General features: G+C 41.5%; 1 protein-coding gene across 7 annotated transcripts in view; it reads left to right on the top strand.

Annotated features, from left to right (window-relative positions):
- THSD7B (thrombospondin type 1 domain containing 7B) overlaps positions 1-24,206 on the top strand; it is a 281,970-nt gene that overhangs the window by 26,366 nt on the left and 231,398 nt on the right. For all 7 annotated transcript variants that reach the window (XM_085552994.1, XM_085552991.1, XM_085552990.1 and 4 more), the window contains exons 2-3: positions 19,439-19,530; positions 21,196-21,369. In XM_085552994.1, the coding sequence (XP_085409120.1) occupies positions 21,231-21,369 (139 nt within the window). In that variant the 5' untranslated portion in view covers positions 19,439-19,530; positions 21,196-21,230. The remainder of the gene's footprint in view (positions 1-19,438; positions 19,531-21,195; positions 21,370-24,206) is intronic.

Raw genomic sequence — 24,206 nt, 5'->3', positions numbered from 1 at the left:
CAGGGAAGGGAATGGTGTCTGCTAGAGCTGTGCTTTGCGAAGCAAATCTGCCAGAAATAGGAGAGCATGGAGGTACTGAGTTCCTGTTCTCAGTTCTGGCTATCGATGCAAGTAGGGGTGATCATTAATAGGCTCAGAATAGTAAAAAGAGACAATGTGAACACTTCAGACTGCCTGGAATGATCAGTGACACTGCAGAGGCTGTCAGTGTTTTGCAAATGTTAGATAATACAGGTGAGATAATACTGAGAGCCCCCTCAGTGACACTGGAGGTTCTGGTACCCTTCAGCAGACTAGTCATGAGAAGGATGGGAAAGGTTTGCACTTGTGTGTGGTGCTCCACTGGTCTCTTGAGGTTGCTTCATCAGGTTGTGCTGTGTGTGAACAGAAGAAAACATTCCTGATCTCTAGGCTGTGTGGCCAACATTGTAACATCAGAAGTAAGCCAGGGCTTTAAGGATGAGCTTAAGGACTTTGCAGAGAAGCGTGGGTTTGGACGTGACGTTGACAGTCACTGTTATCTGTAACCCAATAAACTGATGAAAAAGGTGTGAAAATAAAATTAAAACAAGCAAAGGAAAAGGCCCATTGAGAGAACTTCAGAATTAGATTCTGTTCAGTACTGTTACTTTGCAGCGCTGCCAGTGAAGCAGAGATTGTCAGCTGCTGGCTTTTGTTTCAGTAGAAAACTGAAAGAAGAACATTTATGCTGTCTGATATCGATGTTGGAGTCATTGGGGATTACAGATGTGTAGAGAGACACAAGGCAAAACAGTGAGGGAATCAATATGATTTGGGGCTCCAGGAGTTGCTTCTGCCATATGGAAATGATGCTGTATGTCTCTTGCAAGAAAGAGGCAACTTCAAGGTCACAGGAGATTGCTGCTTCATGCTGTGGAATAATAGGTGATAACACAGGTGGATTGCTGTGGTGCAGGTGATGAGTCTTGATGTTTCATAAGCTCTCCATGACTGTGGTAGCTTGAAATGAAAGATGTTACGGTTTCAGGACATAGCACAACCTAGACAAATGAATTTGTTTTCCAGTGATACTGATACTCGGAGCAGACTTACGTCCATCTCAGCAGCCTAAGTCACCTCAAGGACTAACTGAATACTGCTGTCAAACTTGCTTCATAGTTTGGCTGTGTCAGTTTGGGTGCTCTGCATTGCTTAGGGGTAGGCAGGAGGGCAGGTGGACGACTCCCGAGGACAGGATGAGCCTGCTGGGCCTTCCTCAGGACATCTGAAAGATGTTAACAGAGACAGAACACAGAATAAATCCAGGCTTCTGTAAGAATGTTAAGCACTGCATAAGAAGCTTCTGAATCTTTTTCCGGATTTGCCTTGCAATTCTTTTCTCCGTGCAGAAAATACATGGCCAGAAATGCTGATATCAAGTGAATCATCTCTGTTATTATATCTTGGTTAATGTTGTTGAGAAGCTAAAACAAGCAATACACTGGGAGTCTAGTAAAACATATGTATGGTGAAAATGATACACGATTGCTGTTAAACTTTATAAATCTTTTATAGTGTGGTAAATGCACTAAAACCAGCTAGGCTGGAAAAAGTATGCAAATTAAAAATGAAATGGAAATTGAGAAGGCTAACGGGGAAAGGAGAAATACCTATATTTGCAAGAGTACACAAGAAGAGGATGTTCTTTGTATTGCATCTGCCTCTGTGTAATTCAGCTTTGAGAACTGAGGAGAGGAGGCACAGCTGTCTGGGGCTTAGAGGCAGCAAGTTCAGGTGAGGGCTTTGAGCCTTTCCTTGTGGGGGTGAAGGCAGTGGCGAATACTTGGAAGCTGCTCCACTCCCACTGAAGACCAGTGGCTGCCTTGCCAGTTCTCCATTGTGGTCTGCTCAGTCTTGGTGTGTGGTGGGAAGGGGCTGGTTTGGTAACGTAATACTACAGGGCAAAAGTTCTGTCAATTCATCTTCACAGCTGGTAGAGCAGATGCGTATGGCTTTGAGAGGAATCAGCAGCTACAGAGTGAGATTTCAAGCACACATTCACACTTCTCCCTTCCAATTTGCTCATTACATCCATAACCTCTTACAGAGTTAACCTGTTGTTTCTTTCCCTGCCTGTGGCTGGCAGCAGAGCGGTGATGGGCTGGTGCTGCAGCAGGGGATGCCTGTTTGGGAAGGGGCACCTGTTTTTGCACAGAAAATCACAACTCTCAGTGTGCTTAAGGGCTCTTGTGGAATAGAGCACCTTTTCTGTCATCTGGGAAGATGGCTGAGGCTGGGGGGGGGGGGGGGCTGCTCTGAAGCATCACTCCTTCAACAACTGTGTGGGGAGCCGGTGGGAATATGGCCAATAGCCTACGTGTCATGAGTAACTTTGGAAAGAGTTTCCATTTTTTTCCATGCATGTCACTGGCAAATTGACCAAACTGGAGTTCTAAGAGTTGTGGAGGTGCCCATCTACTGCTGGAAGTACCTGGAAGATCCGAGTGCAGTTCTCAGCTGTTGATATTGGGTTGTGAGCTTTTTTCATCCCCAGAAGAGCCTGATATGCAGTGAGGGGAGGCAGGTCAAGGGCAGTATGCCCTGGTGTGATGCCTGTAAACATGTGGCTGATGGTTGCTCATCTAGGACTGTCAGTACTGGCATTTAACTGGGCAGGAACCTTAATCCAACATAAATTGTTATGAGCCTTTCAATTCCTACAAATTAAGGCTTCAGCTGAAAGTTCCTTTCAAAGAACAGGAAGATTTCCTAGCACTACGATTTGTGATGTATTATTTGTCTACCCTTCTGATTCAATTTTCTGTGTGCTGCTTGACTGCTGTAAGGCGAAAAGCTGAGTGCTTCTGTGTGGCCACCCAGGACAGCAGTTGTGGTGCAGCTGTATCTGTGAGTGCACTGCCTGGGGCTCACAGCGAGGGAATGGGGGGCAACATGGGGCTTGGCTGTGTGCATTTTTGGACCCCTTCAATATGTGTGGGATATCAGAGCCTTGGGCTATGCTGAGCAGTGTTTTGCTGCAAGTGGATGCCCATTGCATCAGTTCTCTGCCAGGATTTGGTGCTGGTTGCTTTAATCTTAAAAACATCAGTCAATTTTTCACTTCTCTCCCTACTTTAAATTGTAAGGTATATTGAAGTGCTTTTAATTTTCTGTTGGGATTCTGAACCCCTTAGGATGCATTGAGGATATTGTTTGCGAATTTTATGGTGCAACCATGAAAGACAGAAAACTTCCTTTTCTGAGATAAAGGAGATTCTCATGTAACAGTGTGATGTATAGATCTGGTCCTTAAGGAAAAGAAACACAACAGTGGCAGACTGCAAGAGGAATATTTATGGAGGCATTTTTTCCCCGATTATAGCTTGGGTGCTTATTTTTAGTTGGAGACCTGATACTATGCCAGTCCCAGACAATCAATCTCATCTCAAATAATATAGAATGTGCTGTCAAATTATATATGGTAATTGATTATGAGCTTGTATATAATGTATTATTACATCTTATTTTTAGCCTGGTTTGTTAGTGCCTCTAAGCCTGCTGCAGTCTAAACCAAATTTCATAGAGGTAGATGTCTCAAAGGCAATTATGTTTCTATACGCATAATGAAAGCTGGTGGCTGCCTGAAGTAGACAGTCAAAATTAATGCTCCTGTTGATGGAAAGGCTGCAGCATGTGTGCATGGAGCTTTGGGATGGTAATGCATATGTGTGTGGTTTGGGGCCTCTACACAGCTGTTGGTTGGGGCTACAGGATGATGCTAAGAGGTGCTACAGGGTGTACAGAAGGATGAAGAGGTGTGAAGGGGATGTGGATGAGACACTGAGACAGCTGAGGTTGTGTAGGAAGCTGGAGGAAAGAGTGTGGGCGTCTGTGGTACACCCATATATAACCAGGCTTCAGTACACCCATGGGATGATGACTTAAGATGGAACAGTGAAGGAAATTATAATATTTCAATTCCTTTTGAAATGAGACCATAACTTCTAGCAAAGAGGACAGGTAGGTGCTATATAGATTTTGTTTACTTAAGTCTTGCAGGACTGTGTTTTACATTAGAAGCCAATGTAAGATGCATAAAAGGTCACTCTTCTGCTGGAGACAATGAGCGATCAAGGAATTGTGCCAAGCAATATCTTGATTCAAGAGGAGGCAGTGAAGGGATGAGGTGCCTCGTACTTTGCCATTTTCTCTTGTATGATGCTTGATTCGTGTGTGAGCACAGGAAAATTTGCTGTGATTCAGAGTACAGGCTAAAAATATAAATGGCTGTTCATGATATGGGCTATGGTTCATTTTCAAGTTATTTTGGAATAATAAACAGCTGAGATGGAACTGCACATAACCACCTCTCAGCAGCGCGTTAAGAGGCACGTGCAAGCTGACTAAATGCAGCTTTGGACAGGCCCAAATGTAGAGTCCCCATTGTACAGTTTGGTTTGTGTGTGTCTGCCCACTGCTCTTTGCAGCTGTGTTTCTCTGGAAGGCCTTTTATTTCCCTGATATTCTGAAGTTATATCAGAAGCAAATTGCACTTTGAGTTTTGAGGGTTTTCTGTTGAATTTTATTTTTTTCTTTTCACTTTGGTTCAAAATATGAATTTTTTTTTTTCTTTCCTGTGGTATTTCTAAGAGGCTATGGTAGATGAAACATTACTGATGAGCGCAGTTAATAAGTACATTAATGAGCGCATTTTATGTATAGGACTGCTTATCTGCATACATTAAATGTTCTGGGACTTAATCCAGGAATGTGGTTTTCCTTCTGGAAATGAAGTAAAAAGAGTGTTAACCAAGTAATTTGTGTTTGACGTGCATTAAATTACAAACAAGTTTTGTTTGAGTTTATTGCCAACAGGATCAGGTCTGGTACTGCGGTAGCTCATATCAAATGAGGTAACTTTCCCTCATACAGTGTTTGTTAAGCACTCCATGTATTTCAGATAAAGATTTAGGGAGAGATTTTAGTCTCGTGCTTTTTCTTTTTTTAAAAATAAATTGAAAATTTTATCATGAAAAATTCATATATACTTCAGTAATTAAGAAGTATAAGAGTCAGAGTTGATCTCTCTGGAGACATTCAAGGCCAGGCTGGATGTGGCTCTGGGCAGCCTGTTCTGGTGGTTGGCGATCCTGCCACATGGCAGGGGGTTGAAACTGGGTGAACATTGTGGATCATTTCAACCCAGGCCATTGTATGATCTAGATGGGATTTCTTATGGTTTCTGTGCACTAACATCACCTCCTCTGATACAGCTCCCAGAACTGATCCGTTCAGAAGGAATCTGCTTCTTTACAGAGGCTTAGCTCCTTACATGAGCTGTCTTTTAACATTTTTAATCTATCTTAATATTTCCATTATTCTATAGCGCAGCATAATAGCTTTTATTAAGATACTTACAAGGTCAATTTTAATCCCCAAATAACACTGACATGTCAGGATTATATATATACATATATATATATGTAGCCGTTTTATTTTCAATACATCTGGAAATTGCAGAAAGCCTGATGGACACTTATTGTGCACAGGCTGCTATTTTAGCCCCCTTAGGCAATTGGAAGAGAATTTGCAATAGAATATGGAATGTGAATAATTTTGGGTACATTCCTTTTTCATTTCTCTCAGCCACCAGTGCGAGAGAGGCTGGTTTTTGGAGGCTCTCATCCCCAGCTTTCTGCAATCCTGACCCATTTATGCTGTTCTGAAAGGAGCACCTGAAATCACGGCTCACATCTGGAAGTACTGCTGAATGAGGTTACAGTGATTTGTTTTAAAGTTATCTATTTATTTATTTTTGGACTGAGTCCTCACCAACCTCTTTTTTTTTTTTTTTCCATTTGTTAGTTTGATTTATAAATCAATGCTTTAAATGATGGTTTGCTACAGGAAGAATTTATTTAAAATATGCCTTTTGACTCTTGGCACTTTCAAATATGCATCGCGTCTGTATTGAAAATAGCATAGGTGAAGTAGAAGTTACAGCGGGTACTTCAGGAGGATTGCTTGGCCTCCTTTAATGCTGGTCTTTATTAGAGAATAAATTTGAAAAGCTTGCAGGAAAACAATTATCTATTGATGTGCTCAGAAGATAGTAAGACAAATGGAGATTGTGGATTTACAGAAACATCTCTGTATTGAAAGGGTAACACATTAAACAGCTTCTGGTGGGGATGATGGGATGATATGAAGGTATAGGCTTGGTAAGCGTGCTCCAGTACAGCGCCCTGTATGGAAGTGTCTGTGTGGAAGCAGAAAGGAATTATCTTGCTGTACTGTTCATTCCTGATGAATCAGTGCTCGCAGAATGATACATTTATTTTTAGCTGAGAGCATCTCCAGAAAAGGTACCTGAGAGTGAAAGCTGGCAGCTTGTGGGAAGGGAGAAAAGGGAAGATTGGTACTCTTATTTCCCTCTACAAGCTGTTTTACATTAACAAACAATGCAATCTAATACAACAAATATGTAAAGAGGAAAAAAATAAAGGACTAGCAGACTGTTCATCTGGTGTTCCAGTGTTTGTCATGTGTGTGAAGCATCCATTGAAATCCCACTGAAACTGAAGCCTTTGGGTGTTGTGTGCAAGTCTCTAATAATGTTCAAGTGCACCATTGAGTGGTGGAGCACACGTCGTGTGCATAGCATCCATTTGGGTGCTAAGAAATAATTAAGCAGATGCATGTCGAGTGCATTTGCTGGAGCTGTTACATTGCTGTTCACCTGGCACTTGAGAGGACTCCTGGGGTTTCCTCTTGAGACAGGCAGGAAGGTTGGAGACCTGGCCTCTGCTCCAGGGCTATTCCCTTGTCTGCAGCTGGGGGGATCTTGCAGCTCCTGGCATGTAGGGTGGGCTCTGTTGCTGTGCCCTGTGGGGACCAGGGCTATGTTAGGACACAGCAGCTCTTCTGTTGTCTTACTGAAACCAGTACTTCTTATAGCCCAAGGCACCGCTTCAGCAGCTTCTAATTATTCTTTCCCCTTCTTGTTTAACTAGGGGCTTCCTGTCCCTAATTGGATGTGATTCCCTATTACATAGGCTCTCCGTGGTGAGCTTCATGGGTAGGCACTTTCTTTAAATAATTGATTGTCTTCTTTTGTTGTGGCAGGTCTCTGCACACATTTCATCTCACCTTCACCTCCTTTGTGGCTGTGCAGTAATCTGGGGTCTCGTAGCCTTTCCCAGTGCGCCAGTTTGCAGTGGGGATTGTTTAGAGAAGTAACTGTGCTGCTTTGATTATCTGGAAGGCAAATTGCTATTAGAATAAGACTGTCTCAGGCTAGTTCTGATGCTGGTGCAAGTTTTGTGAAGAGAAGCAGTCATTTATTAGGACTGCTGTGCAAATTGCTGGTATTAATTGGCCTAAGCCAGAAATAGTCAAACTCCTTTCTTTCTTTTTCCTTAGTAGAAGTATTTCTGTAATGTTCACTCATGGCTTAAATGCTTTTTCCCAGTGTGTTAATCTTAGTCCTGGCAAGAGAAAGATACCTCAGTCAGCTGTTGGCTCCAACCGCCCCACTGACTCCAGTGTGGTCTCTCTGAGGCATGTGCCATTGGGTCCTTGCTCCTGGCAGACACCTCTTCCATGGGATCCAATGGCTGTCCTGTGTTGGAATGCTGTCAGGTACTTCAGCAAGTGCTGACAGCAGACATTAGAGTTTGGAGGGTCCTTGTGGCCTAGGCAAGGTGATCTCCTAAGGTGGTCTTGGCAAAGGAGCCTAATACTTTTCCTGTATGATTCAGTGCAGTTATGAACCTGACTTTTCTATCTGTACTTGCAGCATGTTCATCTGAAGGTAGGTTATGTGCTGCTACTTCAACAAAGCGTTTTATCTGCTACAGATGTGTGCACATCACAGTGCTCTATCTGAAGGATGAATCATGTGTGCAGGTACCATTGGTGCCCCAGCACCAGCTACATCAGTTGGATGTGGCATTGCCTTACATCCCTAACAGAACCCTTAGGAGACATTCTTAAAGCACTTTTTTTAAGCTCTTCTTGAATACATTCCAGAAGACTGAAAATAAGTAGTTTGTGGTACTACCTCTATCTGTTTTGTCTGAGAAAACACACGGCTGTATTTTCCTGCTAAATGTTGCATACTGTGCTAGTTTTCTGGTGTCAGTTCTTATTAGCTATTCTCAAATGCAAATTTGCAATTGATTCTCAGGTCTTAGATGCTGTTGAAAACATATACTAGCTATAGACTTATATAGGTAATGTTCATCACTGCTTGCAGCATATAGAAGTACAGCGGAACACTGTACATTTTAACATGTTGTACATCTCAAACAGCTTTTTGCTCATCTTCATGTCTGTACCTTCGTGTCTTGTGATTTGGAGAGTTTGGGATTAAAATGAAGGAAGAATTAAGTACAACATAATCCATTTACACCTACTTCCACAGTCGTTTATTACAGTGGCTAATTTATATGTGGGTAGGTTTTTATCAGTGAGTATCATTCCTTTGGGATGGATATTGATGACAACTTTAAATACCACTCCAAAGCTCAGTCAGTGTATGTAATGCTTTGGTAGATTAGTTGCACAGGTGGAAAGAACTAGGTACATGGCCTTTCTTAAATAATTTTTTTGGAATGCTTGTTACAGAAGTGGTTGATTGTAATGATCATCAAAGTAATTAACCTTAAGTAAGGACTGCAGTTGGAAGTGAGCGAACTTTAGAAAATTGCTTGTAACTCATTGGTAAGAAATAAGATTGGAGAACTCAGTCCTCTTTCTGTTTGCAGTTTGTATCACGTTTGTCTGAGTGGATGGAGGTCCAGGAAAACCAAAACAAGTTTTATGTTCTGCTGTAAGCTGTTTATTTGCTTCTGGGCTTAGGGTGGTTTTCTTCTTTGTTTCTTCTTTTCCATCAAATGATTTTCATGGGAAGAGAAGCTGTATTGTTCTCTTGCTGTTCATCCAGTCTACCTCTTTCTTTGTGCTTGCTTGTTTTGGGACACGAGTACCACTGGCATCAGAACAGAAGACATGAGAGCTACTAAATAGGATTACATTAAAATCATTGTCTAGTTGAGCTCTTAGGCATGATTAGGAGATTGTTTTGCTGAATTGCAGTATACAGAGGTCCTTGATAAGGGAATTCCAAGTTGCTTTCAGCATTCATTAATAAAGAGTCCAACCCACTGTTAATTGTATCTAGAAGGGACGATAACAGGAAGGCAGAGCCTGTCATTTTAAGCAAATTGATATTTGAAAATGAATGTTTATCTGCAAGCCAGGGGAAATTCTTCCCCCAGAATAAGGCTTTCTCTAGTTTCGTCCTTTACCTTGTGGGCTGTGCCCATGAAACAATTGCTGCCTTGACAAAATCCCAATCTTCAAGTAGAACAGAGGACATTTTCCACTTTATACAAATCAGTCTTTTTGTGTAACTCAAAGCAATTGCGATCCTTTAAAAAGGCTCATGCACTGAAGAAAAATTACATAGTAAATGGAGTTTTGAGTCTAGTAGTAACCCAGTTCCCTGCTAGTTTTACCACGTGAGGAAAAAAATATAAAGACAAAATTATGACCCTGCTCTTCTGCTGCCTCTGCTGAATATTGTTTGGTAGACCAATTTCTCAAGAAATGCCTGGGACTTGCAGTGTATTTACACAAATCTAGCATAAAATTACAATTTAAAGGGCAGAAGTAATCAGATGTATTGGATTGCTGCTACTGTCAAGTCATGTATTTCGTTCAGATTCCCATCTCTCTGATGGAAGAAAATGCTAAAGGACAGTACAGTAGTTCAAACCACGGGGAAGACAAGCCTGAGAATGAATGCAGATTTTAATACTGGAAGTGTTTATAGCAGTGGATGTATTTTCAGCAGGCAGGAATATGAGACTTGGGAATCTATCAGCAAGGGAGATTTTATGTAATTTAAAGTGCACCGTTTCATTGAGGACGCTGGTAATCTGTGTGAATAGAAAGGTTGACTCAATTTTGGTTTAAATTCTGAAACACACAGAAAATACCAAAGTAAACTTCTGTCGGTGTGAGAAGAATTGTAGGAAAGCTTTTATGCTTTATTTGACTCATTCATTTATCCACCTCATTTGGAGGTGTGCAGTATATATTGAGAAATGTCAGACTTTTGCAAGTTAATTTATTCTGATAAGTTTATATTGACTAGGAAGAAAAGCACGTTTCTGATTTCTTTTTCAAAACAAAGAAATGCTTTATCACACATTAATCACAACATCTATTGATTAAAACGCAATTCAGGGCTTGGCAACTGGAACTCAAAATGTTGTGCACCCTCCTGTTGTGCTCTTAAAATACACCTGTTAGCCAGGCTTGGTACCCTGAGAACTGTTCTCAGTCCTTCCCCTGCAGCATTGTTTTACATTCCTTGCAGGCAGCTTAGAGTTGTGCCCAATATGTCTGAATAGATACCTTTTGCTTTCCTATTAATAATGCAACAGAGCTTTGAAACAAAACTAGCCAGGGACCATCACTAAATGATTTGGTGCAGCATTTGTTGTGTACTTCCTCTCTATTGTGTTTTGTTTTTGTTTTAGTCAAATTGAATCTAACCTGGAGTGTGTTTATTAACTTAATTAGTTAGATTAAGAAAATAATAGTTATTTGCACCATTTAATACGTAAGAATGAAGTGCCTAATTCTTTAAATCGCAGATGTTGGTGTCTATGGGGACTGTCTGCTTGTTTTGGAGAGAAGTTTGAGGAAGGCTTTTAAAGTTGAAAGCAAGTGTCACCAATAGAAAAAAGCATAAGAAGTCAACGATTGTAAATGACATTTAATATAGACTTTAGTAATATGGTAAAATTAAAAGTAAACGTGATTATCATAACAAATTCATGCAAGGCAACCTTAATTTTAGCTTTTTTTTTTACATTCTAATTATTTCCAGCTCTAAAACTGCTATGGCGTACTGTGTTGGATATAATGTAGTGAGTCTGTGCTGTTTCCTTCATAAGCTTGTCCAGAAAGGGGGAGGAAGCAGAAAACAATGAAGGAGAAAATGTGGGAGGCATGGAAAATGACCCCAGGGGATCAGAACAGAGGAGAGGGGAGATGCAAGTGAGCAAAGGCCTCATTAAGAGAAGGAACAAAACATTGTAATGGGGTGAGAAACCAAGCTGAGAGGGGGTGGCAAGTGTCATAAAATTACATCCATTAGCTTTCAGAAGAAATCAACTAATTTAGTGTGGGAAGGAATTAGGGGCAGAGGATAAGAAAGAGTTTGGGCACTGTGAAAAAGGTAGCCAGGAGTAGATGTGCAGCAGGTGATTAAGCCGAAGGTCAGAAGGAGATGGCAGAGCTGATTAAAGAGAATTATTCTGTAATGGAAGAAAGCTGCCAGGTTTGTAGGATTCGCAGGAGCTGAAGTGCAAGTTGAGATCTGATGTCAGTTGGCACAAGCTTGGTAGTCTAAGCCCTGTGGTGGGCAGCAGAAACAAAATCATTGAGAGTGGTGTGGAATAGCTTGTGTGATTCATAGCTGCATCATCTTGCCTGATCCTGCTTTCAGCAGGGGGCTAGGCTAGAGACCTGAAGAGGTAAGTAGGGAGCTGCCAGCTGGATTAGCTGAATTAGTCCTCCAGTGAGCAGGGAATGAGCAGACTTGAGGGTGCTACTCAGTGGTTGGAGCAGGTGAGCAGTCAGCAAGTAGCATGGTGTGGACAGCTGTGGTGGGAAGGATGAAATGAAGCTCAAATGAAGCTCATGTTTGGAGAACTGAGGCCAAGGATGTGGAGATACAAGAGGTATAGTAACCACATAAATTCATCATGGTTCACTAACCACATTAGCAGAACTAAGGGAGGAAAGATATCTTCTTTCTTAACCTCATGCCCATCTTCTTCAGTAAATCTCCACCTGAATGACGTTAAGAGGACATAAAATAGAAGGCTGCTTTGAAATAAAGTTGGAAGTACCTGTTTCAGTGAATAAGGTCATTGAAGTGGGGTTTGAGATCATTGAATGATAACTCTGCAGTCAAAAGCAGTATAAGCCTTCATTTGGGAAGTTGAAGTTGGTGACAATAAATGTGGAGGTTAGAAGGAGTGAGCCAAAGGTAATGGGGGTGAAGAGGAGATGGTCAGAATTTGAACATTAGTGGAAGTGGTATAGAGGAAAAAATGTTCTTGGATTTAGTACTTAGAAGATGAGAAATGGGGTGAATGGAAGAAATTGGAAACCTCAAGTGGGGGCAGAGAAATTTCTAGTGCTGTTTGATCCATAGCACTGAGCGTGAGAGAGCTCTGTAGGACACAGTGCAGATCCCTCAAATACTCCACCAGTGGCTCTCACTGATGTGCGGAGGAAGAGGTGACAGATGGCTCTGTGTTGGGGTACGTGATGTTTCTTTCCTTCTTTTTCTTGGAGTAGGCGATTCTAAACCAGCAGAGGAATAAGAGAGAGTCAAGGAGTGAATCTACAAGAAAGGTAGAGAGGGAAATGAAGGGAAGAAGTGAGGAGGAAATGCTGTGCTCAGGTGCTTGAATGCATGAGCAGGATTGCTCTAGCAAAACTGGCAGAGAAAAATCTTTACAAGGTGTATCCTTTTAATGTGGGAAGGGATGTTAATCATGAGCTGGACACTTGTGGACTGTGCAGTTAGAGAAGCCAGCGGACGCTTTATCACATTGAGACTCTGAAATATGAAATTAGTGGATAATTTTCGTAGGTCACACTCTTTCCCATAAACCAAACTCATCTGCTCTCCTAAGGGGAGACAGAACAACTGGGCTGACTTCTCATTATCTCCTCCTATGGCGTATCCTTATTGAATTACTGCCAGGTAGATGCAGCAGCTGCTCATCAAGCCACTGCAGGACTCCTCTGTTAATTGAACTGTAATGGGGGTGACAGCAGGGGAAGGTCAGGATGATGGGACCAGTGATGTAATGTGAACTCTGGTAGAAACAACTGGCACAAGCAATTGACCTTGCTTAAATAATATTATGCGAAGGGCTTTTATCAGTTGATGTCAGGATGATTATTTTTACATATCAAAGCTGTGATGGTGTCAGGGACCCCATGTGAATCATATTCAATTGTGTTCAGGACAAGTGTATTTTTCACTTTAAAGAGAATGGAGTTTCCTACATGATAAAATACAGTGAGTGTCTAACCAGCTACAAGGGAAAACAATGGGAACAAAGTGTTAACAGACAAAGTTTTTTAACAGATACCTTGTTTTTACTTAATTGATTACCCCGTTTTATCTGAAGGGTGGCATTATTTTTCTAACTTCACTTTACAGCATTTCAACAACAAATATATATATTTGTTGTTGTTGTCATGCAAAATTAATCTTAGGGTGAAATGTGCAGATGTTATTAATGTCTTTGGGATGAGAAACATATTCCTACATCTGATTCTGAGGCTTTTAAAGTGTGTGGAAATGACTGAGTTTGAGGCATGCATCCTAATGTCCATTTTGAGCCACAGAACAGATCTGGCATTTCTTCTGCTCCAGAGGTGATGTGATGTGATGCATCTTTGGCAGGGGCTCCTTTTTTCCTGGGTCCTGCCACTGCGTTTGGGGGGACAAGGTCTGCAAAGCCCTTTCTGGAGATGCACAGTGGCACGAGGCAGGTGGCTGCAAGCAGCAGCTTGTGCGTTTCTGGAAACCTACATGTAAACAACCACCACTTTTTATTACAAGCCACAAATTACACTGTGTTACTCTTAGCGTGTAGGAGTAAGTCTGCAGGGCTGTTAGGGAAGCTGGTTGATTTCATAGTGCACTGCGTGCGTGCTGGCATCACTATGTATGTTTTCTTTCTTCCTTTATTTTTTCATAACCCCTTTATGTAACACGATGTTTGTGGACCAGTTGTCTCTAATGAATGGGAAATCTGTTGCCAACTACAGAGGGAAGGAAAATGAAGTAATCAATAGCCAAGCATCACACATCATCTTTGAGCTCATTGACAACTGTAGCTGTAACCATTTGAAGTACATGTTCTTACACAAGGCCCGACAATGCAGATAGTTTTATTTTTTCCAGTAGAAATAATGAAGGCTTGGTTGTGGGAGATCTCATCACAGCACTTGGGTGGAAATGCCTGGTAGGGAATGGAGAACCACTCCTTCTGTATTGATCAGCAATGGCTGCTTGGCCCTAAGTGTGAGCTTGGGAGTGTTGCAGGGCGTGCACTGTGTTCTGCTTTCTCATTCTCAAGTTCATACTTAAGTGCGTTGAAATAAACAGCTGATAGCAGAAGATGTGTTGGGAAACAAACAGTTATCTGCACTTCAGTATTAAGGTTTTGAAATGGGATTTATCTTATGGATGTGCGTGTCTGTACACATAAGCTTATTTGCATGTGAACTATAGCAAGGTGGTTTCAACAGCCAAGTGGTGATGGCTGGTTATACGGAAACATAAATGTTGTAGAAAATACATTGTTCTTAATGGAAGCACAACAGAAGAAGAATGTCGTGCATAAGAGATGCACTGAGCGTGCCCTCTGCCTATATAGCCAAATAGCCCTGACCAACAGTGTGCTTTTCTTTGCCAGCCATCACCAATACACGGGATTCAGTTTTGAACCTTTACATACGCTCTTCAGAACTGAGAATCAAAGTAAAATAACGATATTTTCCTGCCTATGTTTAGTTGATTTGTTTTGTCAGGCATTTAGGGGTGCGTGTGCTCTGCCTGCTGCCTGAAATCCCAGCACACAAATGACCATCCTGTAGCCAAGAGGGAGCTGCTGTCCCCATCCTGCTCCGTGCTGCTTGCTTGTGCTGGTCTGACCTTGTGTTGAAGGCTGATAAACCCTGCGTAGTGGCCACATTCCAATAAGGAGAGAAAAAAAAATCCCTGACCTCCAACCTACGATACCCTATTAATGTCAAATAATATAAAGTAATATCAGAACGTAAAAGGAAATCACTGCAGTAAAGCAATTTAATTTCTGTGAACTGAAAGCACTTGAGTGGAAGTGCTGTGGAAATTTGCTGTTGTTCCTGCAGCAGAGGTTATGAGGTGCTTTTTTTTCTTCCCCCCCTTGATTTTTAAACTGCTGCATTGTAATTGGTGACTTTGAAGCTTTCTGTTGTTTCCAGTGGGAACGATCATGCTGCTAAAGTAGAGAGCTTGCTCTGCTGAGTCTGTTTTTCAGGCTTGTCTGTTAAAGGCAAATAATTTCAAATACTAGTTTTCAAAAGGTATTATATTGCTGAATGTGCATTATATGCAGTGTTTAGCCGATGAAATGAGAATAATCCTCTTTGAACAACAACTTGCATTTACTGAACTGGTATTGGAAGCAGTGCCAGCTGCCTTTGCCTTTGTCTGCCTAATTGCAATTTAACAGTAATCCACGATCTGTGCAACTGTGACTGCAGTTCTTTGATAGAGCTGAGTTTGAATGAACCTCTGGTTCATCTGCTGCCAATGATGAAAGCCACTGCACAACGGCATATTGACAGTGGACTCAAACTTTTCTCTAACCAATGGAAAATAAACAAAAAGCAACTTGTATTCCTTCGAAGCTCTCAGGTTTTGCTGTTCCTGTGTTGTGCTGTGCTGGCTGCAGGCTTGAGCAGCCATCCACGTGTAGGTGCTAAAAGCTTCTGTAGGTTTGGGGCTGGTGCCATATGTTTGTAGGAGAAGTGTCCGCTGAGGGCTGTCAGATGCAAAGATCTCCTTGAGCTGACTTGGGAGGTGTGGAAGCAGCAAATTGCTGGTGACGGGGCACGTACAGCAAGAAGTGTTATTTGTGCACGCTCTGTTCCTTTACACCCTGGGCGTTTGGCATCAGCTGCTTGTCAGGGGCAGGTTCTGTGTCTTTGCAGAAGTTTGCTTTGACTTCCTGCAGCTGCTCTTGTTATTTGGTTAAATATGTGACAGTGCACAAGCAGCGTGAAAAGGTTGCTGAAAAGTTATTGGGCACTTTCTGTGTTCTGCTTCTCAGAAAGAAATCAATGCCTGAGTTCACAAGAGAAACCTATTGACAGTCCTGAGCATTTTGATCTTAATTGCTCTGTGCTTGTTCCTGCTGTGAGGAGTATGATAATATTTTGAAGAACATTTGTGAAGGTAAATGTGTGCACTTTGAGCTCTAAGACAGGATGAGCAGAGCACCAAAAGGTCTGTGGCAGTTAAATACCACAGAGTGGTTAAATACCATTGGCTCGCATTTGAACACTTGTTGGGTCTTGTGGTGACTGGTTTCTGGGGAAGGAAATGTCAGGGTACTGCCGGACATGTCTGGGCACCTGATGGAGCTTCACATCCTTAGCAGTGAAAACAGTGCAGGCTGTGCACACCGATGTATGGATGGTGGATGCCCTATTCCTGGGTACATTCAGCGCCAGGCAGGACCAGGCTTTGAACAACCTGGTCTAGCTGTAGGTGGCCATGCTCAGTGCACAGGAATTGGACTGGACCAACTTTAAAGGTCCCTTCCAATGCAAATGATTCTATGCTTGTGGAAAAGCGAGGCCAACTTTGTTTCAGCTGCGCGGAACTGGTCTTCTGAACGAAGTTCCCCAGCAAACTGAAGTCATATATACATTTTGGTACTGAAAAGTTGAGTATGTTTCCATAGAGTAGGCTGGGAGCACTTAGCTTGAACGAGATGCAACACAAGTGCCATTTCACAGCACAGTTCTGCTCTATCAGTGTTTTAATTAAAGTCATTCTACTGATGGAAAGTCTATTCTCTGGTGTTTTCTTTAATGTAGTCATAATGCATCAGTTTGAGCTCCCTTGCTGGAACATTTTTCATTATAATCCACTTGGCTAAGTTTATAATTAAACTTCTAAATTCAAACCTGCTTTTATTGTGTTTTTGGTATAGATAAAAGCTAAAGCAGGAACACTTAGGGTTTCTGGGTTTTACCCCCCCAACAAAGCGACTCTTCACATATATGCAAGGCCGCATAATGCTTGTCTTCTAGGGGGAAACAAAGGCAACTTAGTGTAACTGTTCATCATTTAAAAGAATAAATAAATTGGGTAACATGCACCTACACTTATCTCATAAGCACGTGTGCGCTTGTGCCTTAACATCTGTTCCTGCTTTGTGTGCATCTGTGCAGGAGTTTTCATTTTGTTGGACTCAGTAGCATCAGCATGGCAGCATCTGTCCAGCAATCATAGAATCATTTGAGCTGGGACCTTTAAAGGTTGTCTGGTCCAAACTCTATGCCATGAACAGGGACACTCACAGCTCTGTCAGGTGCTCACAGCCACATCCAGCCTGACCTTGAGTGTCTCCGTGGACAGAGCATCCACCATGTCTCTGGGCAACGTGTGCCAGTGCTTCATTAAATAAGACTGCTGCTCTGCCTTTGCTGCAGATCTGGCTTTCTGGTACTGTGGGAGAGAACAGAGTTAGCTTCTTGGATAACAGTTTTGCCACAAAGCAGGGCAGATTTCACTGGTATCTGAGGACACAGAGTACATTGGAAACGTCCACATTACCTAGGGGTATCAGAAGGAGTGGGTTTGTGCTGTGCATGCTAGGAAAATGGTTATGTAATTACTGCTTACGTTGACGTTAAGAAAATTTATGCATGATTAATGATGCTTATCTTTGTGCTAGACATCTACTAAATGATTTATAGCCAGCTAGAAGGGCTGCAGTTTCTGCTGTTGTTGCTGCTGCTGCTTAGTGTTTGGGATGATTCTAATTGCATCATATATTTTAAATGGAGAGTGCCACCCAGGTGTCCATGTAAGCATTTCCATCTCAGACAGATATAAGTAGGTCAGGTTTACCTGTGGTGGGGGAAGGTCACGGCTCCCAGTGAACATGGGGAGTTTAATTGGTGTATGACAAGGCTGAAATCACATCTTTGGTTTGGATCAGTTCAGGCTGATCGTTTTCTAAGTTCAGTGAGAAATACTACGTAAGTGCACATTAGAGCATTGCCATACTGCATTTTCCTGAACCAGTGAAATGCTGCAGGGCGTGTGGAGAAACATCTGTCCTGTGGAAGCTGCAGGATCACAGCTGCTCCCTACTGCACAGCACAGTGTGTGTGGATGGGGAGTAGGAATGGGGACAGCAGTCTGACTTGGAGTCATTTGCCTCCGAGCACTCCTCCAGAGCTGGTGGCTGTCTGACTGTGGCTGGGGAAACAGGAGCAGCTGCAGAGCTTCCTTCCATCCCCAAATTAGCAGGGATCAGGCCAGGATACTTCACTGATGTGTAACAGGCTGCCCAGAGAGATGTGGAGTCTCTTTCTTTGGGAGGTATCTAAGAGCTGTCTGGGTGTCCACCTGTGTGACCTGCTGTAGGAACCAGCTTTAGTAGGGGGGCTGGACTAGATGGTATCTAGAGGTCCCTTCCATCTATTGCACCTAATGTACTTCATCTTTTTTTTTCTTTTTTTTTTTTTTTTTCTGATCGTGATTCCATACAAACCAAACCAAACTAAAGGGATGATTGCGTTTAACCTTTCAAAACATTAACTCATTATTTAGTTTAATGAGAGTCTATTAGTGCAGTCTCTTGGCCAGGGTGCTAGGGTGCTGAATACACCTAGGTAGTCAGCTTTGGAGAAGCACTGTGTGTTTCTCAGTGAAACACATCTCAAACTCATTGAAGCAGCTGCATGAATTTAATCTCGAGAAGACTCAGCAGTCAGTTTTAAAAATGTAAGTTTCAGGTTTTTCCCCTTTCCATTATTTTTTTCCCCCATCTATATTTGCCAGTTTAAGCTGGCCATACTGACACATGTGGGAGCTGAGATATACTGTGACTAAATTTGATGCAGAGTCTTGGTGGCCTTCGTAATGTAACTTATTCATGTCTCTGTAGATAGCATATGTTGCCTGTGCAATATTTTTTTATCATATCAGGACAGAGCAGCCAGTGTTCCAAATTGCGTTATGTGAACCTAGCTATGCAGAAAATCTTCATTGTGCTTACTGTGGTGTAAATCAGTGGGCTCTGCTCAGCCCTGCTGGGGTAGGAGAGATTAGAATCAGTCTCGTGGTGTCTAATTTATTTCTGTTTTTTTTCAGACTTAATGTCATCTCTGTTCTTGCTCCATGGGGAGCAGCAGCCAGTTATCTCTATAGGCTTGCTCGGAGAATGAACATATGTGAAACCCCTTGTTTCGGGCAGGAGTCTGCTGCTCTCAGGGATTTACTGGGGCTTACTGTCCCTTTGAATGCCGAGTAGATGTTGGTGTGTTTAGAAAGCAGCTGGTTAGCACTCCTTGTGCTTTGTTTAAAAACCTCAGCATCGTTGTCAGCTGTTGGGGGAAGTTTCTTCCCACTTGCCCATTTGTTGCCCTGACCTGTTCAGGACACATTGCTTTTACTGCATTCTTCAGCAGCTGGAGCTCTGCCCAGCAAATTCAGATGAACATGGTCTGCACAGGGCTGGGGGCTGGCTCTGGTCCAGTACTTAAATCTGAGTATCTGAATAATTTCTTTGCTTGTATTGCATTTTTGGGTGTGAACTGCGTTGGAGCCAGTGTCACTTACTCCTTGTCTTTCCCTTGACAGAAGGTCGGTGACTGTGTTCTGACCACGGTACATGGTGACTGCAATGCTGATGGCACTGGGGGAGCTGCTCCTCCTCAGCTCTTCTGTGTGAGGTGAGCACCATCTGGATGGGCAAAAAAATTAGCTGTAGGATATGTGGGGGCCCCTCTCTCACTTCCTAGACCTTCTCTGCTGTGTTGGCACTGGGGTAATGTTGTTCTGCCTTCTGCATCTCAGTTCTAAAGGATTCTCAAGGTTTCTGGGCTTCACTTGGGCTTTGCACAAGGCTGCTTGTGGTCTGTGTTGGGACTCTGTAGGTTGTATTCTGAATCCAGTATGAAATGCTGAATTAACGTGGAAGACATAAGAAAAGCACTAAGCCTGGTAATGTTGCCTGAGTTCTTGTATTTGGTCAGCTTGATGGCCTTATTGTTTGCTGTTTCTCTGAAATGTAGGAATGAACTAAACCAGATAACAGAACATTGTATCCTCGCCTGTAGTTAGTTAATATCTGATTATATTTAATTGCATGAATTTATCGTGATAGAAACTGTTTCAAAGTAATTTAAATGCAGCTTGAAATGACAGTCTATTCAGAATGTACTATTTTTGGGTTTATCTTCAGTTTCTTATCAAGAACAATGCTGTGTATTATGCATTATGACAATGTTGCTTTTCAAAAAGGTTAGAAACGTAATGGAATTTTCTGGACTAAACTTCTAATAACCGATAATTTTAATGAAATCACCAAGATTATGGCAGTGAAGACCAATCTTGAAGACAGGTGTTATCTCTCTGCTTCCTTCAATATAGATGTGACATTTCTACCTGTAAAAGTGGAATAAATCAATTACAAGTAAAAATATATTAGGAATTTAAACACAATATAAATGCAAAAAGGTGTTACATGAGGAAAAAATGGATGTAAATTTACTCCAGAAACTTGGTCTTGTTTAATGTGGTGTGTGCCATGTGCCAGCATTTGTTGGGGGGTGTCAGAACTATTACAATTGGAAAGTGTCAATAATCATGCAAAACAAAGTAATCTGCCTAAATAAGAGCCTAGTTGGTCGTCTTGTGTCTTGAGAGAAGCGTTGGATGTTGAATCATAAGTTGTGGGATTTGTGTGCCTTTCTTATTCTCTCATGCTTTAGAGTTTTTCCAGTTTTCATAAGCAATTTGGATATTCACTAAAGGAAGCATTTAGAAGTTGGGCTTCTGCTTTGTATGAGATCCAGAGGCTCTGCCAGAGACATTATTCCTTGCTTCTGATGTTGTACAGTGATTATTTTAATGAATTATACCATGTGAAATCTCTACAGCTGGAGGATGTGATTTATTCCTGTCTCGGTTGAAGTGTGGCTCTTCCATTTATCTGAAGTGATGAAGAGCTTCATCAGAGAGGCGTCCAGTGTATTTGGATGTTGCTCTGGAGCTCAGAGGTCAGGGTCACAAATGCAAGGCCCAAATAGTGGAGAAATGCCTCAGTAATGTCAATTTTTCTCTTCCAGGCTGCTCCACCAGGTAGTCATAAGCAATGTCTCTCTTCCCTGCCTTTCCTGCTGTGTTTTGCATGTTACTTTTGTGTCTTTTGTCTTAATACATGATGTGAAGCTAAACCAGTTTCAGGTCTGTTGTTTCAGTTGTCAGTGACCTTAAAATATAGGACACGGAGTCTGTAGCATCAGACTGTTATCAGATTCTTTGCCATTTATTTGCAGTGGCAGATTTCTTAAATTCTCAAGAACATTTAGAAACTTTTTATTTGTTCATTTTAGGACTGAAGAAGACAAGAGACTGAATTATCTGAATTATGCTTCTGCAACAGAACTGGGTTTCTCCTCGTTGGACATGGCAGAGCCTGGGGAAGTCTTTCATTTTTTTTGCTTTCATGATGTTGCAAGCAGCTGATCTGGAAGCCAGGAGAGGTCACCAGTTTGTCTGGAAAACAGGTAGGAACGAGATGTGTTGGTTAATCTAAGAGATATTTCCTGTGTTTGAGAACTGAGTGCCCATTCCTCAATGCTTTTTTTGTGTCAGTAAGAGATGGCGCGTGAGGCATTTGGAAAGCTTTGCGTATGCACTGTTATTTGCAATCAGGTGATAGGGAAAAGGCAATAGAGATTGTTTTATGTGTTTGTATCATACTAAGCATGGCATGTTGTTTCGTAGCATGACAAAGCAACAAAGGATGTTCAGAGGAATGGAAACATTGTTGAAGTCAGTAGATGTTTAGTCAAAGAAAGTATCCATCAGAAATACACAACTGAGCCAGGGGCTCCAATGCCTGTAATGTATTTGAGATTTGGCCCTTTATGACTGAGCAACAGAGTGGTTAAACTTGATGAGAAAAGTAACTGTCCTTTTTGTTTTGGAGAAGGATTTTTAATTGTCATTTTTTTAATTGAAGTTCTATATAAGGTTGAATTAGCTGCGTAATTAAGTGATTATTCTGGGATAGTTCCTGCACTTCTGGTTGGATCAAAGCAAGCTTTCCTGGTCACCAGCTAAATAGTGGTTGAGTACAAAGTGATTCTATGTTTTTGAATAATTTTTTCCATTGTCTTACCTGTCAAATGAAGAGGAAATAACCAAGAATATAACCTATTTTTCTCTAATTCTGTATTATATATGTGATTTCTGAACAAAATTTGAAAGCTTGAGTTGTTTCCATAAGGCAAGTTGGACTCTTCAGTGTAGTTTTACTTCACTTCTGAAGTGTGTTGTGCCATCAGCATTTAGAGGTGTGCGCTGCGAGTCATAAAAATTTAATCTGAGGTGATGGTTACAGCTGACAGTAAAGTGTTATTGGTGCTTCAGAGACTGAGGCAGCAGTAGTTAGAAGGGCCAGCAGGCGATGGCAACAAGTTTGCATGGACAGTGTGCTCTGAAAGCCTGTGATGAGAGCTCACCTAATGCTGAGCTCATGGTAACTGTTCCTGGGTAGAAGAAAGCTGTGTTGGTTATCATGGTCCCAGAGGGAGGCAGAAATGTTGGACATCTTCATAGTAAGTTTATAAGGCTTAAGTCCTGTTGGAATTTGGCTGTACTGTCATGGTGAATGGTTAGAGGTAGAAAACTTCTTTGTGCGTAACATCTTCAGAATGAAAACACACATTTATATTAGGTACGTCTAATATGGTGTTTCTGTACTTTTTTTCCCCCCTTAGGTAAAGATCTATTTTTCTTTCAAAAGTTTGCAAGGAAGTCCTTTGGGAAGGTTAGGAGAGTAACTTTTAATGGATCAGATCCAGAGTCAGAGAGGTTAACAAAGCCTGTTACAGTAGGATATCACTAATAATAGAACCCTGTGATTCAGGCAGTCAAGTTCTTGGCCTAATGAGGTCTGTAGTGCATATGATAGTAAAAAAATAATGCTCTAGTTTGAGGGCTTATGCATCCAATATTTTAAGAATGGAGTAAAATAAAAGCACAGCCCGCATATAGCAGAGTCATTTTTTAATGCCAAAACTGAGCAGATCCTTTCTGATAGCAAGCAAACCTGCAGCTGCTGTCTCTTTTTAATGAAAGGTTCTAATGAGCAATCCCTAAGGGGAAAAGAGATGAACTGTTTTGTTTTGAAATCTTGAGTTGTCTTTTGCAAGCTTGGCAAGTTATTCTACATGCTGTAGAGATCACATTACTGAAAGGTTTCACCCTGGGAATATGAATTTCTGTGTACTATATTAAAGAAGAAAAGGAAAGAAAAAAGGTGTTGTGTTAGTGCTAGAGTTTATAAACCAGTCCTTTTTTACCTATATCCTTGGCTGTCTCTAACGAAGACTCATACATTTTCATGCTGGGATTGATGGTCTTGGTATAGGTGAAAGAAATTGTATTGAAATTGTTGCATGCACAAAAAGCAAAACCATAAGGTCAGCTCAGAATATTTTAAAGTTTAAGAACTTGGTTGTGTACGTTCTCCTTCTTTGTGAACAGTCTTAAAACCATTTATTTTCAGCTTTCGGTTTCTAAAGATGAAATAATAGTATATCTAAATATCTCTACACCGTGTCTTTTGGTCTCAAGGCGCTTCTTGTCAGCTACTGATTTTGTGACCGCCAGCTTAACCATGAAAGCAGTGATGATTCCAATTAAATTAATCAACTACCTTAAATAGTGAATAATTTTCTGACGCTTGTTAACTAACAAAGCAGTTTTAGTGATATAATCTTGAGAAAACTTAATTGGATTTAAATCCTTGTAAATATTGCTTAATGGGATACCAAATTAGCAATTAGCATATTTCATGATGTTAGTTTTGTTCAGCTCTTGAATTGGTCATAAAAAGTCTAGAATCAATGTCACGTTAAGTGTGTTTGTCCTAATGGAGACCATTGAAGTTTTTAAAACTCTGGATGGAATACAGACACGCGTGTGAATTTCATAATGCTGTTGCTGGAGATTTCTACAGCACATGTTGGCAGCTTGCACTCACTATTGCTACCAATGTCTTCAGTTCCTCCATAAGCTTACACACCAATTGCAGTGCATGTGTGGCTTCCCCTGAAATACTTTCTTAGGATGATACTGTTTAGATTTTTAAGGAAAAAAGTTCTCTAAGGTAAAAATGGAAGTAATACTTTGTGTGCTATGGAAGGAGGAAGAGAACTGTTAGAAACCAGAAATGTCCCAGTGACTCCTCCATGAATAATTATCTCTGTAGAATGAATCCCAATGGGGATTTAGCCCAGCAGGGACATGCTCCCTGTTATGAATGGGAGAGCACTGAAAGTGAGACATCAGACTGGGAAATGAGTTTGTACTGATCATAGCAGAGAGATTTCAC

The sequence above is a fragment of the Coturnix japonica genome, chromosome 7 (genome assembly GCF_054131305.1).
Source record: "Coturnix japonica strain WE chromosome 7, WE-NBRP24, whole genome shotgun sequence".
In the NCBI taxonomy this organism is placed as follows: Eukaryota; Metazoa; Chordata; class Aves; order Galliformes; family Phasianidae; genus Coturnix; species Coturnix japonica.
Note: the sequence above shows the minus strand (reverse complement) of the source record. Positions and strands in the feature narration are given on the sequence as shown.